Genomic DNA, 14301 nt, shown 5'->3' with positions numbered 1-14301 from the left:
CTAACACTCTGTGACAACGTCGTAGTGCTAACCTCAGCCCTTGCTACCGCGACTCCGTTCAATGTTGTCGAAAGTTATGTGTCAGCATGGTTGCGAGTCTGTTTTGCATAAAAGGCGGAGTCTTAGTGGAGGGCATAGTAGTTATCAAATGAAAGGTCCTCCCTTTTTGCAAATTTAAACCGCTGTACTAGTGCCAAAATATACAACAATGTCGCATTGTGTAACCATTTTGGGGCGTAGATTTCAGCCATTTCATGTTGTACTTATGATAGCCGAAATAAGTTGCCAAAATTGACATCAAAAACCTCTTGCCAGGGCAGCGAATGATCGTCGTTTTGGGGTACGAAAGGCACCTGTCACCCCAAATTCCTGAAAAAAGGAGCACAGACATAGGATATCAACTTGTGAAACGAAAGCTTTAACATTGGAGCATTTTTGTTAGTTCGAGTGAGTCTGCATATCAAATGACCTGGATAGTATTACTGGTTGAGGTCTAGCCTAGGCCTCACGTTAGGCTATGACTTAAAATATTTATAATATACAGTAGGGCCATTCCACGTCACGTAAGTCACAAATCAGAGAGACATTTGACACTTGTTTTCAATCTCCAGTTCAGTGCAAGTCTAGAGTTAAGTCATATGCCTATCATTCCTGAACTTTGAATACCCACAATAAATTCTGTCACCACTGCAAAACGTTAATGCTTTCCCATTGCGAATTATAGCGCCCTCAACTTGTGTCACGTAAGTCACGCAGAGAAATGAAGAATTTCAACTTTTTGAAGGAAATCAATAAATCCTGTGAAGTATTGAGAGAAATCTGCTAAATTGCCTATTATATCTGAAAAGGACACATTGAGGAATAACTTCAAGGTAAAATTTAATTGATATGCATTTTATACCGGTATTCGTATGCAAATTAGCGACGTCACGTAAGTCGCAAAAAATTGTCACGTAAGTCACACGTGTGAAACTGCTCAGTTTCCTCTCACAGTTTCCAAAGATACAAGTAACACAGGCTAAGGACATGTTTACAAGTTCATTATATTGAGATTGGGGGAAGGGGAGGGGTCTATTCCACATAAAAATAGAATCTAGAAGTTCACTTGTACACAAAAAGTCCTATAGACTAGTTCTGCGAAATATCTTAACTTAAGTGCTACAGTAGCTAAATAGTTTCTTAATTAGGAGTAAACAAGTTTTTCTAGACTGGTTAATACAGAATACTTAAAATGTATTTGCATTTCTACATTTTTGGTTATAATCTAAACCTTTTTGGTAACACTTTAGTCACTTTTGGGAATTTGGATTAAAATAATTAATCCATATAAATCCATGGGGTAAAGGCAGAAGGTGTCAAGATGTGTATTTGGAAAACTGCATTAGATACTGAAGGAGATCCACTAATGTCAGTTACTTAAGTTGTTCTCCCAGCTCTGACCTCTCATATTAAGGTAGATGACAGGGTTGTTGTAAAATATGATGATGTACTGTACCCAGGAGAGGTTACAAATATGGTTCCTGCCACCACCACAATGTGGAAATGGCCTCTTACGGTAGATAAAATCTTCTACCAGCCCGAAAACATTATTAAAACAAATTTTACCCCCTGAAGCACCTTGTGCATTTCAGGGGAAGACTGCAATTCACATTTAAAGAAGTCTCAATACGTGTTTGCTGATGAAATTCGGAAAACAAAAGTTCTGAAGCAGATTCAATGTTTCTTAACTTCTAAATGCACTCTGACCAGGGGGGTTTAATGGAGAAAACTGTCGCAATCAAACAAAAGAAATTTATTTTCTGCCCGTATGATGCGAACGATTTACTGTAAAATCATTGCAACTGCCCATATCAGCACGTTCATTACACAAATGTAACCTACTTTACTTATACTCTTATCGTCCACTTTTTTTTACCCAATTAACGGAGGAAACTCTTGAAAATACCTGTTTATTCATTGCAATGGAAGGAAATGATACAATTTTGCAACGTACTGTAAATCAGTAAGACCGAAAGAAAGATACTATTCAAGAGAATGAAAGAAAGATACAATTCACGAGAACAAACCTACCACAGGAGAGCCACGAAAGTGAAAGTACTGTAGTCCTAGGCATAACCGTTGTAAACAAAACAGAGAGATTTGATTGGCGCATGATCTGCCGGCTGGGTTTGCACATTTTGATTGAATTTTGTAGAATCTATGGACTTGCTAAGAAATCTGTTGTTTATGGACATATATAAACAAATAAAAATAACGAATATTGATATGGAAACTGCATAAAAGGGTGTCATTCTCACTGAGCTTTCAGTGCAGTAAACTGGAAAAGTTGAAGTTTAAATTTGGCAAACCCGTCATGAGACTTTAAGGTAACAAGAAATATTGTTCTTAGTTTGAGCTGTTTGAGACATTTTTTGCAATTCACTTATGTAACCTTTCAATTTTACTTCAATTATAAATATTGTTACTGAATTTTAAAACTGAGTAGGTATCTTTGATAAAGAGGAAGGTGTTATAAACTTTTTATAGTATAAAAGACATCAAAACTGTGTGAAAGTGTTGAGAATTAACTTGTCACGTAAGTTACACTTCCCTTTGTGACTTACGTGACGTCACGTAAGTCACACATTTCTGGAGTCCATAAATTTGTTAAAGTTTCTTAAATTTATCAAAAGTGGTGGTATTACAGATCAATCTTTATAGCTACCTTTTCAATTGTAGCTCACTTTGCTCTAGCACACTACATATCATGTGAGGAAAACATTTGCTCTTATTCTTGTCACGTAAGTCACAGCCTGAGTGTGGCATTTTTAACATAATCTGTGTTAACAGTAACAAAGAAAATTTGTTAAATTTTGTTATTAAATAGATTAGCAGACTGCATTTAACTGCCACATTAAAAGAAAGCTTGTACTTTCCTTTCATTTAAGGATTTTTTCTACTTTAAATTATTGTTTGATAATTCACAGTGAAGGTGCCTACAGTTTGAGATGGATACTCATTGCTATAACCCAAGATTGAGAAATCAGAAGAAGAAAACTTTAACAGTTTAAGAAAGTCTAACCTTCTTACTTTCAATTAAACACAAAGTTAGACATCTAATAACCCTTTCTAATTTTGCCATGTTGGGACCACTTGGTGTGGAATGGCCCAGTAGCAAGAATATAAGAATGAATTGCAGGCCCACTGGAACTTAAGCTATGCCGGATAAACGAACCAATGCCTGCTGTAAGATAACTTTGTTACATAACTTACAGTACAGTCCCATAGATTGTGTGATAAAAAAAAACTAAAAAAGAAAACAATGGCTTTTGAATGCCTGGGCCTAGCTATTATTAAAGGCCGTGGCTATTCTTACGACTAGTCGTAACAATTATTTATTAACTATTCTTACGACATTGGCGAATTCATGCGCTATAAAGTAAATAAAGCAACTTCGCATGTAGTAGCGGTAACCCTTACCCCTAACCCTAACCTAACCCAACCCCTAACCGGGAAATATTGTTACTCCTAGTCGTAAAAATAGTACTCCTAGTCGTAAAAATAGCTGCGTTAAAGCAACTGCGCATGCGTAAAAGGGAATTATTGTTACGACTAGTCGTAAGAATAGCCACTTTGATTATTAAAAGTATTTTTTATGCTTGACCTCAGTTGTTGGGCTTCCTTTTCTCATATTTATCTTGAATCTTAATCATGCCATTTCAAGACCATCACCATAAGTCATAGTGTAAATAGATCAAACAAATCATATGCTGGCAGGCAGTTACTTGAAAATCTTTTTGGCATGTGACCAACAGAAAATGGTACAGTAGTTGGTCACCTCTAAATCCTCCTTAAAACTTTGTAAATATTACAATCTGGAATCTAGGAATGGCTATGGTAATTGCACTGCAGGTTTGACCTAGTTCAGACAGACACACAACCAAAACTAGAGGCTGCATAGAAAGTAAACTGGGCTTATGTGTAAAACTGTGTATACAAACTGTAAGGGGAAATCAAATGTTATGCTTCTGTTGAGCGGCCCTCATCTAGGAATCACTCAGTGTGCAACTGTGAGGTGTGTGCTGTATGAGGTTTGTTTTGCAAGCTCCACATGCAATACCAACTATCATGGAATAGGCTTAAGAGTTATCTATCTCTCACTTACTGAACAATGATCATTAGAACTTATTTCAAAGTCATAAATAGAATTTTAGATGTTTATAATGTTTATGTTATTTCAAGAACAAGTTCATATTTTGTGGCTTTAACCAGTAGTCGCCATGATACATAGAGACCTTAAATAAACATGACAAGCAAAGACCTCAATGCTGCTTGATTTCTTTAAATGAAATTAATGTGCTAGACTTTTTGGTATGTTTACTTTTTGGTATGTGTGCTCACATAACATACATTTTTAAGAGCTTAAGTTCATTGTTCGTAAGTATTCACCTCTTCATAGATGAGAGCATGTTGAATTTATCTCCAGACCCATTCATCTTGAATGCTTGGCCAAGTCTTGACTCGGGTGTCTGTAAGGGGTCAACCAAGTGGACTTCATACAGCTGGCCACCTGTTACGTTTGACCACCATACTGAGCACCCATTGTTTCTCATCAACGTTTGGTTTCCAAGAAACATTTATGAATGTGATGGCTGCAACCAAGTCAGCAGATGTTAACCCAAAGGCTAACCACACAGCTACTGTAAGTATTCAACAATCACTGCTTCATGAACATAGTCAAATCTGGCAACTTTGATGTAATCTTGAATTAAACAGGAAACACGTTACATGTAACAGAAGATATCACAGATTATTGCCCAAATAATATAAACATCAAGATTTGTATGTTATATCTCAGTAACAGAACAAGCTGTTATGCTAGGATTGGATCAATGTACCACAATATACTATACTTTGCAAGCAATAAATTACATATTTTTGAAGTCACAAACTTTGCTCTCCCCTTATTCCATCACCAAAGACCCAACCTTTTCTTCTATTTCATCTTAAAGGAACATCTTAGGCAATTGACATACTTTAAATGTGAATATTTTAAACACTAGGAGAATATACAGAAACATTACTTTAACCAATTGTTTTGTTTGATGAACTGTGATGTAGTAGCACACACTTTCTGCCTAAAATCATCCTGTAATAAGCAAAACCGTATGTTAATGAGAGTGAACTTACTGTATATATACTGGTGTAGCAGTTAGAGCCCCACAACCAATCGCTTATTAGTTATAAATCCACCAGGAAGCAGACTCTCTTGCCCTATTCAAATGGAGTACCTTCATCTATATCAGTATTTGAGAGTGGTCTGATGCTGAGGTACACGCTCCTCTAACAGTCCCAGTCTGAGCAGAAATGATTGTGACAATTGTATACCTGCATGGGCATTACCCATTGAGAAGAGGAAGGCATCATTTAAGCCTGGTGATCCTCACATGAACAGGGTTTCAAATGAGCAGTGATAGGATTCCCTAACCCTTGGGTTCAAAAAGCTTCAACAAAACTTAAATAGATCATGGATATTCCTGTCTCTTTCGTTTCTTACAGGTTTTCTTTCTTCATGGACTCGGGGATACAGGGTAAGTAACTGTTTGGAATTTCAATTCTATTTACATGTTTAACTTGAGGACCTTTGTGATACTCAATTTATTTGAGTTTCTTGCAGAAAACTGTTGTGAGAGTTACTGACAAGCTGTAGCATCTTTAGGATAATTTTTACATCTGTCAAGCTTGAGAGGTAGTTATCTCTCAGGTTTGATATTGTTAAAATGGTTTCTTCTCTGTGTGTAGTATTTCAGTGCCAGACTGGTATTGGTTTTGTATTTAAATGCCTGAAATAATGTATTCAGTTTCAATCTTTCTTTGTTACATTTCAGGCATGGCTGGTGTGATGGCTTTAGTGGTATTAAGGAAGACTATATCAGATATTCTTGCCCACATGCGTAAGTGTCTTAGGTCATTACATAACTGGTTTTATTTCATTCCTAAATTCAGTTCTTTATATTGTAATTTGGAAGTATTTCTGGTTTCTGTGTATTTTACTGAAAGGGCATGTGTGGAACTGTTTGTCATCAGAACAGCACCACCCAACTGTGACTACTTTATCTTTTGTGATTGGTGATTACAATGTACACTTCAGTTCATATTAAAGTACCCTAGCCTAGGGTTAGTTATTTCTGTGCTTTTGTATGCAGGAAAAGGTACCAATGACTACATGAGTTTAACTTCAAGTGACTATCAGTTAATTCTGTGTCTTTGTAAGTAGGAAATGTACAAATGAATTAATGAATTTAACTTCAAGTTACTATCAGTTAATTCTGTGTCTTTGTAAGCAGGAAAAGTATCAACGACTAAATTAGTTTAACTTCAAGATACTATAAGTTAATTCTGTGTCTTTGTAAGCAGGAAAAGTATCAATGACTAAATTAGTTTAACTTCAAGATACTATAAGTTAATTATGTGTCTTTGTAAGCAGGAAAAGTACCAATGACTAAATGAGTTTTAACTTCAAGTTACTATCAGTTAATTCTGTGTCTTTGTAAGCAGGAAAAGTACCAACTACTAAATGAGTTTTAACTTCAAGTTACTATCAGTTAATTCTGTGTCTATTTAAGCAGGAAATGTTATAAAAAGTCCTTAATTGAGTAAAACTTCTAATCAAGCTGATTGTGGACTTGGTCGGTTGGTCTGTAATTTATTCTGTGTACTTTAAGAGTATTATTTCTCATTCATTTCATTCTCATTTTGATCATACAGGCCTGTTCAAAGTGTGTCATTGAATCATGGTATGAAGATGCCCTCATGGTTTGACATCCAGTCACTCTCATTCTCTGGGCCTGAAGATGAAGCAGGAATCAAACAGGCTAGTTTAAATTGTAAGTGAGAAAAACACGATGCCCTCATGGTTTGACATCCAGTCACTCTCATTCTCTGGGCCTGAAGATGAAGCAAGAATCAAACAGGCTAGTTTAAATTGTAAGTGAGAAAAACACTCAAGTTACTCTCATTCTCTGGGCCTGAAGATGAAGCAGGAATCAAACAGTCTAGTTTAAATTGTAAGTGAGAAAAACACTCAAGTTACTCTCATTCTCCGGGCCTGAAGATGAAGCAGGAATCAAACAGGCTAGTTTAAATTGTAAGTGAGAAAAACACTCAAGTTACTCTCATTCTCTGGGCCTGAAGATGAAGCAGGAATCAAACAGGCTAGTCTAAATTGTAAGTGAGAAAAACACTCAAGTTACTCTCATTCTCTGGGCCTGAAGATGAAGCAGGAATCAAAAAGGCTAGTTTAAATTGTAAGTGAGAAAAACACTCAAATAAGTTATAGCAAAAAAAGATTTGATTGATGGAGTAAGTGGGCTGCCAGGTTGGGGAATACTTTACCAAATCAATCCTCGAAGGTGGAAGTTAGGAGTCTTAAACGAGGGAGTCCTGTGATTGAAATATGCCTACAATCCACCATATGTGATGATATGATCAATCTGTATTGACATTTATGAGTGTACTCAGTATTGCTTACTGAGATTGCTGAATATGAATTATTCTTTGATTAGTATGTTTCACAAAATTGAATGAGTCTCTAAGAATAAGTTGGTATATTTAGTATTCCAGAGACTTAGTCATTTCATCATGACAACATTTTCTGACAATATAGATTTTTCAATTTCATCTGTTACGAATCAAAATTAATAACAGTAAAAAATATTCATTTAAACTAACTCAAAGTTATTTCTTTTAAGAGAATAGTTAAAATCAACAGAAGCTTTCATAATTGATATTTGAGTAATCATTACTTTTCTTTCATATTTTGATGGAATTTGCAGTACAGTCTTTAGTCCAAGATGAGGAAAAGAAAGGAATTCCGTCGGACCGAATAATAATCGGTGGCTTTTCACAAGGGGGCGCTGTTGCATTACATGCTGCTCTAACAATGAACAAGAAAATTGGTGGTTTGATTCTTTTGAGCACTTGGCTTCCTCTTCATGCAAAAATTTTGAAAGTGAGTTTTTTTTTTTATGACTTTTCTCTTGAGAATCAGTTATCATTAATTTACTTGCAAGTGTTATTTTGTGCTTTTATACAGTTTCATCAAAGAGAAATATGTAGTTACAATCTGAGTTGCCAGATGAAGATTTGAGCAATTGGTTGTAATTGCCATTATCATTGTTCAACTGATATCTCTGATATTTTAAATCCTTACATTGGTCAATATCAACTCCTTAACAATACTTAATAAAATCTGTACAGAATCAAAACCTGCACAGTGCCAGAGTAGGAAAATAAGAATAGTAGTAGGCGTAGGAACCGGGGGGGGGGGGGGGGCTGGGGGCACCAAAAAAAAATATGGAGGGGCGGAAGTATCATTCCACCCCCCCCCCCCCCCGGTTCGCAAGTCAGAAAACCCCTTTTTCATTTCCAAATGAGAAAAAAATCTCATTTGGAGCACCAAATTGTATCTAAGGCCAGGTGAAAATGCAAAATTATATACAAAATGGAGTGGGTGGGTTGAAGTGTGCTATATTGCACCAAATTGCATCTGAGGCCACCTGGAAATGTAAAAAAAATCATTTAGACCCCTCCCCCAGGTCGGCCATCAGTCTTCAGCCCCCCCCACTCATAAGTACCTTCCTACGCCACTGGTTTTATCCATTTATAGTACACCACAATTCCTCGTTATTTTGACCTTTTGATAAAACATCAATGAAATGCCATATAAAACACCAAGTATTGGGTAAGTTTATACTTCAGACCAGTAACCTGTACCAGCAGAGGAAACATTCCATACTGTTCGGTATGCATGTATTTGTCAATGGCAATACCATGGCTGTAAAATATCTTCTATATTGAATTGGGTGTTTCAACTTTCTCATTCCGGCTTTGGAATATAGAGAACATTAAGAAATGACCCTTAGTGTCCAAACTTTCCAGTAATCTTACTGAGTGAGTCTTGTAAATAGTGTTAAAGTAGGATTGGTTGAACTTTAACCTCTTCATTTTGTGGCTGTGATGGTAAATTAAAGAGGAAAAGACCAGCAATAACAACACACAATACCACAGATTCTCTCTGCTCTTAATTAATTATTGTATTGTTCAGTAAGAACATCAACTATATTTCTCACTCAAGATGATGCAGTTACAGTATCTGTTAGTTAACCTCAAGTGGCCTAATCATTTGGTGGTTCCTCCAGCTATGAGTTCAATTTTTCAAGTTAAGCAGAGAGGAGCAGAGAAATATAAGTATAACAAAGGGCCAGAGAGAACCATAATCTCAATTTACAGAGGTTGAACAATGTATGGGATAAGCCAGGTTGGATGCAGTAGTTTAATGTGCAGGGCAAGCTGGTTGGGTGCAATAGTTTATTGTGCAGGGTAAGTCGGTTGGGTGCAGTAATTTAATGTGCAGGGTAAACAGGTTAGATGCAATAGTTTATTGTGCAGGGTAAGTGGGTTGGGTGCTTTAGTTTATTTTGCATGGTAAACAGGCTAGGTGCAATAGCTTAATGTGCGGGTAAGCTGGTTGGGTGCAATAGTTCATTGTGCAGGGCAAGTCTGTTGGAATGCTGTTGGGTGCAGTAATTAAATGTGCAGGGTAAACAGGTTAGATGCTATAGTTTAATGTGCGGGGTAAGCCGGTTGGGTGCAATAGTTTATTGTGCAGGGTAAGTCTGTTGGGATGCTGTTGAATGCAGTAATTTAATGTGCAGGGTAAACAGGCTAGGTGCAATAGTTTAATGTGTGGGGTAAACAGGCTAGGTGCAATAGTTAAATGTGCGCGGTAAGCCGGTTCGGTGCAATAGTTTGAGACATTAAGGGCCGTCCCAACTGTTAAGAACAAGATTGTGGACCGAATTGTTTTTGTGGACCAGATTGAAATCCTTTGGCAGGCACTATTAGGCCTCTATACTGCGTATTAAGAACCTATCTTGTTTTATATCTCCCTCAAAGTTTTATGTTGTCTACCTTTTCATCTGTTTGCTATAACATTTTCTCTCTCTTTTCCTGTATTTTACCTTATTTCCAGGAAGTTAAAGGAGATAAATCCTTTCCAGTATTTCAAGCTCATGGCACATCTGATCCAGTGGTGAATTTTGCCCTGGGTAAAATGTCCTATGAGAAAGTAAAATCAGTACTACCTAATATTACATTCAAGGATTACGGCGGAATGGGGCATTCATCCAGTCCAACGGTGAGGAGTAGTCTTTAATGAATGTATTGTGAATTAAATGATACACTTTGTCTTCATATGTGCAGTTGTTTGTGTCTGTGTTTGCAGAAACACTGCCCCTCACATCTCATTCCTCAAGGCACCACTGATTCATAGAATGCCATTGAATTATTTATATGCAGTCCCAAATAACTGATATGTAAATGAATGAAGTATAGATTGTATATAGTGTTGGGGGTTGGAACTTGTTTTTCTAGAGTTATATCCAGTATTCCAAAGCTCCTAAGATATAGCTTTATTAGATTGGATGAATCAGCACAGTTCAGGAGTGCTACTACATGGAACTGTTGAAAACATTCATCCCAGCTCCCAGATGTCCCATTTGGTGTGAAACCTTCCATTATCCCAAAGAGCCTTACACAGCTACGATTGGTTAGATATTACAAACTGAAACCTCAAGTGTGATGTCCACCTGTGGAGGTAATCTCTCTCATAATACTGTGTATAAGGTGAAAAGTCTTTCATCTTAATGCAAACAAAAGTATGCTCTTGACAGAAGAAAATGTAAAAACAACTGCATCTATCTGTTGATTTGTGTTTAATCTTTGTTTTGGTACTCTTTGAAAATGTGTTTTGAAACCCCTTCTCTTGTTCTTTTCCTGCAGGAAATGGTTGATGTGAAAGAGTTTATCAAGAAGGCACTTCCAAATGCATCATAATTGACAAGTTGGTTTACTTGTCTTATTCTCAATGGTTCCTCGTCTCTGGTCTCTCCTTCAAACAACCCCCATCTCTCACTGGCTGCAAATTCGTCCATCTTATCTTCTCATATCCTCATTTTTAGGGGGAGGATCCTAGAGGCATGCCATCTTGCCCATACAAGCTCAAGAAAGAAAGTAGAAACAGCAAAACCTTCCATAACCATGACAAGTTCGTTGCACTACGTTGTTTTGTTATCAATTGATACTCAGCAAGTTTGCCTAGGCAGAGAATTTAATCCATTCTACCGAAAAAATATCAAAAGTACTTCAACTGACATTGTAACCATAAAAAGCAGTGATGTCATCTATCAATCATGGAACTAGTTAAATCAACTAATTGGAATTTGATATTGACAGTGATGTCTTCTATCAATGATAGAACTACTGTAGTTAAATCAACTAATTGGAATTTGATATTGACAGTGATGTCTTCTATCAATGATAGAACTACTGTAGTTAAATCAACTAATTGGAATTTGATATTGATATTGACATTTTCAATTTCAGTTCATTGGAACAGGTTAATAATCAAGATGTATTTTAATAATAGAATAGCAATTGTAATGACATCTTGTGCAAAACCATGGCTTGCAATATATATATATATTTCATAGTATAATGCTTTAAAACTTTTTGCATAGTTGGAAGTTAAAAATGGTTATCCAATTTTGGCTCACTTACATGTGTAAATTTTGTGAAACCACCCCGTTCGAGTCCACCAAATATGATGTGGTTTTGAATAATTCTCAGATAATTTGGTAAAACCGGTTCAACCGGCGCAGAAGTATCAACACTTTACTAACAAGCTGAGTCCTCTGCCCCTTCATTTCAACAGAGTTTCATTAGTTCCAAGTTAAGTATTGGCTTGTGCAAGTACAGATTTACTGTAAATGATTTAAATAATTAATACTTCATTAACTGTAAATGATCAGTTTAATCTAAGATGGATTATCTGCGGAGTACCAAGCATACCTCTTGGGTTTTGGTGATCCTGTGCTTTGACCTTGGTTGTGGGCGGTCCATCTGTCATAGTAGCTTAAAACAAAGATATGCAGCTGGTAGTTTATTTTGCAGTTATTGTTAGTGGTTTGCATTATTTGGTGTGATATATCCAATAATTGAATCTTTCAGAAGCATGTGTTGGGGTAAAGGTTAAGAGGTGTGAGTGAAGGGGGGGGGGGAGAGACAGGTTACCAAAGGGACAAATGGGGAATCAATCATGGATGTAAACATACAAACTCATCCATGAAGTACATCACAAATATGTTTTTTTTTTAATTCCTTCAAATGTTTTAAGATGTATTTATTTGTTGATATTGTGCATTCCTAAATCTGTGTTTCTATCTCGTAAAATGGCAAAGATTCTAACACACAGAACCGTAACCTTCCAGTCAGACCCTGGTCCTCTCATACTCACCCCAGTTATGACCCTGCCCATCCCCCACCCCAGTTATAACCCTGCCCATACCCCACCCCAGTTATAACCCTGCCCATCCCCCACCCCATTGTTGGTATACAGGTGTATCTGTTGTGATGTGGGAATAGTACTTGTTACATTGTAGTTAGAGACTATAGTAAACCCATAGTTAACCCTATCATTCTTTCTGTGTAGTTTGTCCGAACAGTAATACTGCTCTGCTCAAGGGTTTCAATGGAGTTATACTTTATGTGGATGTCTTAAAATGATCTTTTGTGAACATAGATTGAAATGCAACAATGCCAAGAAGCATTTGATTACATCTATTTGTGCTCAATGTACGTGTACAGTAAATAATATTGATAATGAACAGTACCAAATATTCCTGTTTTGTAATCTCTTGACTCTGTTGGTGTTCTGCATTACATAATATTGAGAGATAAATGAAAGGTATATAATTATGAACGAATGGCTTGAGGCACAATATGTGATAGGCCAAGAGAACAGAGAAATTGATAGCTAGGAACGTTTCTGTGTATATTCTGGTTTTCAGGATATTCAGATAAAAAGGTTTAATTGGTGAAAACGTAAGCTCCTTACTTCATGCTTAAATGCATTTTACCACTATGAATAAGCTAACCAAAGATATTTTATATTAACTTAAATTATAAAGCACATCTTTGGATAACATGAATACAATTTGTACTTGACAAATTTGTAATACATTGTAAACATCATTTGAGGGTCTAAAAGTTTTATGTTTGCCTATTTGAGATTTGTGTTGCATTAGGAACTGACCTGATAGTCTGTGTATTAGACTAGGTAGCCCAGCCACTTTAACTCATGTGCCACCATGTTTTAAGTGTCATTTCTCAGAAAATTCAGTTATAGAAATCCAACCTGGACAGATAACAGTTTCTTTCTTACTAAATGTTACTCTTCAAAATTATTGCCATTAGATATTAAATTGTGGTAAAAACTTTACTTTTGATCACAAACCATATGATTACCTCAACATTTTCTAACTTTCTCCAGTATTTTAATAATCTTCAACAAAAGGGTAATTTTAATCACTTTTCTTGTGTTCATTTTACAACAACAATTAATTACAAGTTTATTAATTTGATATTAATATTGCAACAAAGGAGCCCTTTTGAATAATAAAAGTGGTTTTAATAACAAAATGGGATAAAGTCTTGGTTATACGAAGATAAGAGCGAATAATTATATAACGTAACTGTCCTTTTCAATTGGTCTCATGTAGTAATTTAAAATTGTTCTTGCAGACGTGTCCGTAATCGAAAATTACTTCAGAGCCCAACCCATTAAGTTCTTTCATATAAGATAGAAAACTACGTATTCCAATCATTTCAATACATGTCAATGGCATAGAACGGAACTTGTACCAAGTATTGACTTGGCATTGGATGTAGTAATAGGTCCTCCTTGCAAAATTGTTTATCTGATCTGAATTTATGTCTTTAGTACTTGATCATCACGTTACATTGAGTGTGAATTTTTTTTCTTCAATAATCGAACAACAGATGTTATAAGGCCTTAGCTGTTTAAAGAGTTTATACCATAAATAATTATGTACGTGACGAAATAACAAAATAGACCTCTTATTGATACTACCGGTCATGTGAGGAACTATGTAATCAGCAACGTCTAAATTATCACAGGTATTCGAAAATGCCTTGATTAAAAAAACCTGCATCCCCATTGGTTCTTCAATTTCTTTTGACACCTTGTTTGTTTGTCTGCACGATATAGTGTTAGTTGACGTTCATATCCCACATAAGTGTACATGATGATAATGAGTGAGGAAAGATTTATTAAGCAATGAATTTGAGAGCACTGAGTATCAGTTATGACACGAAATCTAGATCATTCTCTGCATTATCTCTCCTTTTCTTTTTCTTTTCTTTTTTACATTTTTATTTTATATATTATATATTTTTTTAATT

General features: G+C 36.0%; 1 protein-coding gene across 2 annotated transcripts; it reads left to right on the top strand.

Moving 5' to 3' along the window:
• The first annotated feature begins 241 nt into the window (after positions 1–241).
• Positions 242–12713, top strand: LOC139974564 (acyl-protein thioesterase 1-like). Of its 2 annotated transcripts, none has more exons than XM_071981792.1 (8): positions 242–447; positions 4466–4681; positions 5539–5570; positions 5868–5933; positions 6748–6866; positions 7815–7990; positions 10013–10177; positions 10822–12713. In XM_071981792.1, the coding sequence occupies exons 2-8, from the start codon at positions 4481–4483 to the stop codon at positions 10873–10875; spliced, it is 813 nt and encodes a 270-aa protein (XP_071837893.1). In that variant the 5' UTR covers positions 242–447; positions 4466–4480; the 3' UTR covers positions 10876–12713. The 2 variants fall into 2 exon arrangements, with proteins under 2 accessions (XP_071837893.1, XP_071837894.1); XM_071981793.1 differs by lacking the exon at positions 242–447 and adding an exon at positions 3156–3225.
• Positions 12714–14301: the final 1588 nt, after the last annotated feature.

Source organism: Apostichopus japonicus, chromosome 9, assembly GCF_037975245.1.
Source record: "Apostichopus japonicus isolate 1M-3 chromosome 9, ASM3797524v1, whole genome shotgun sequence".
NCBI lineage: Eukaryota > Metazoa > Echinodermata > Holothuroidea > Aspidochirotida > Stichopodidae > Apostichopus > Apostichopus japonicus.
This window is presented reverse-complemented; position numbering and strand designations above follow the sequence as displayed.

Bases quoted from the DNA above. Each gene is read 5' to 3' on its own strand.
- LOC139974564 (XM_071981792.1), top strand. From the start codon at position 4,481: ATGCTTGGCCAAGTCTTGACTCGGGTGTCTGTAAGGGGTCAACCAAGT. The intron at 4,682-5,538 runs GTAAGTATTCAA...CGTTTCTTACAG, and splicing joins AGGCTAACCACACAGCTACT to GTTTTCTTTCTTCATGGACT. The intron at 7,991-10,012 runs GTGAGTTTTTTT...CCTTATTTCCAG, and splicing joins TTCATGCAAAAATTTTGAAA to GAAGTTAAAGGAGATAAATC.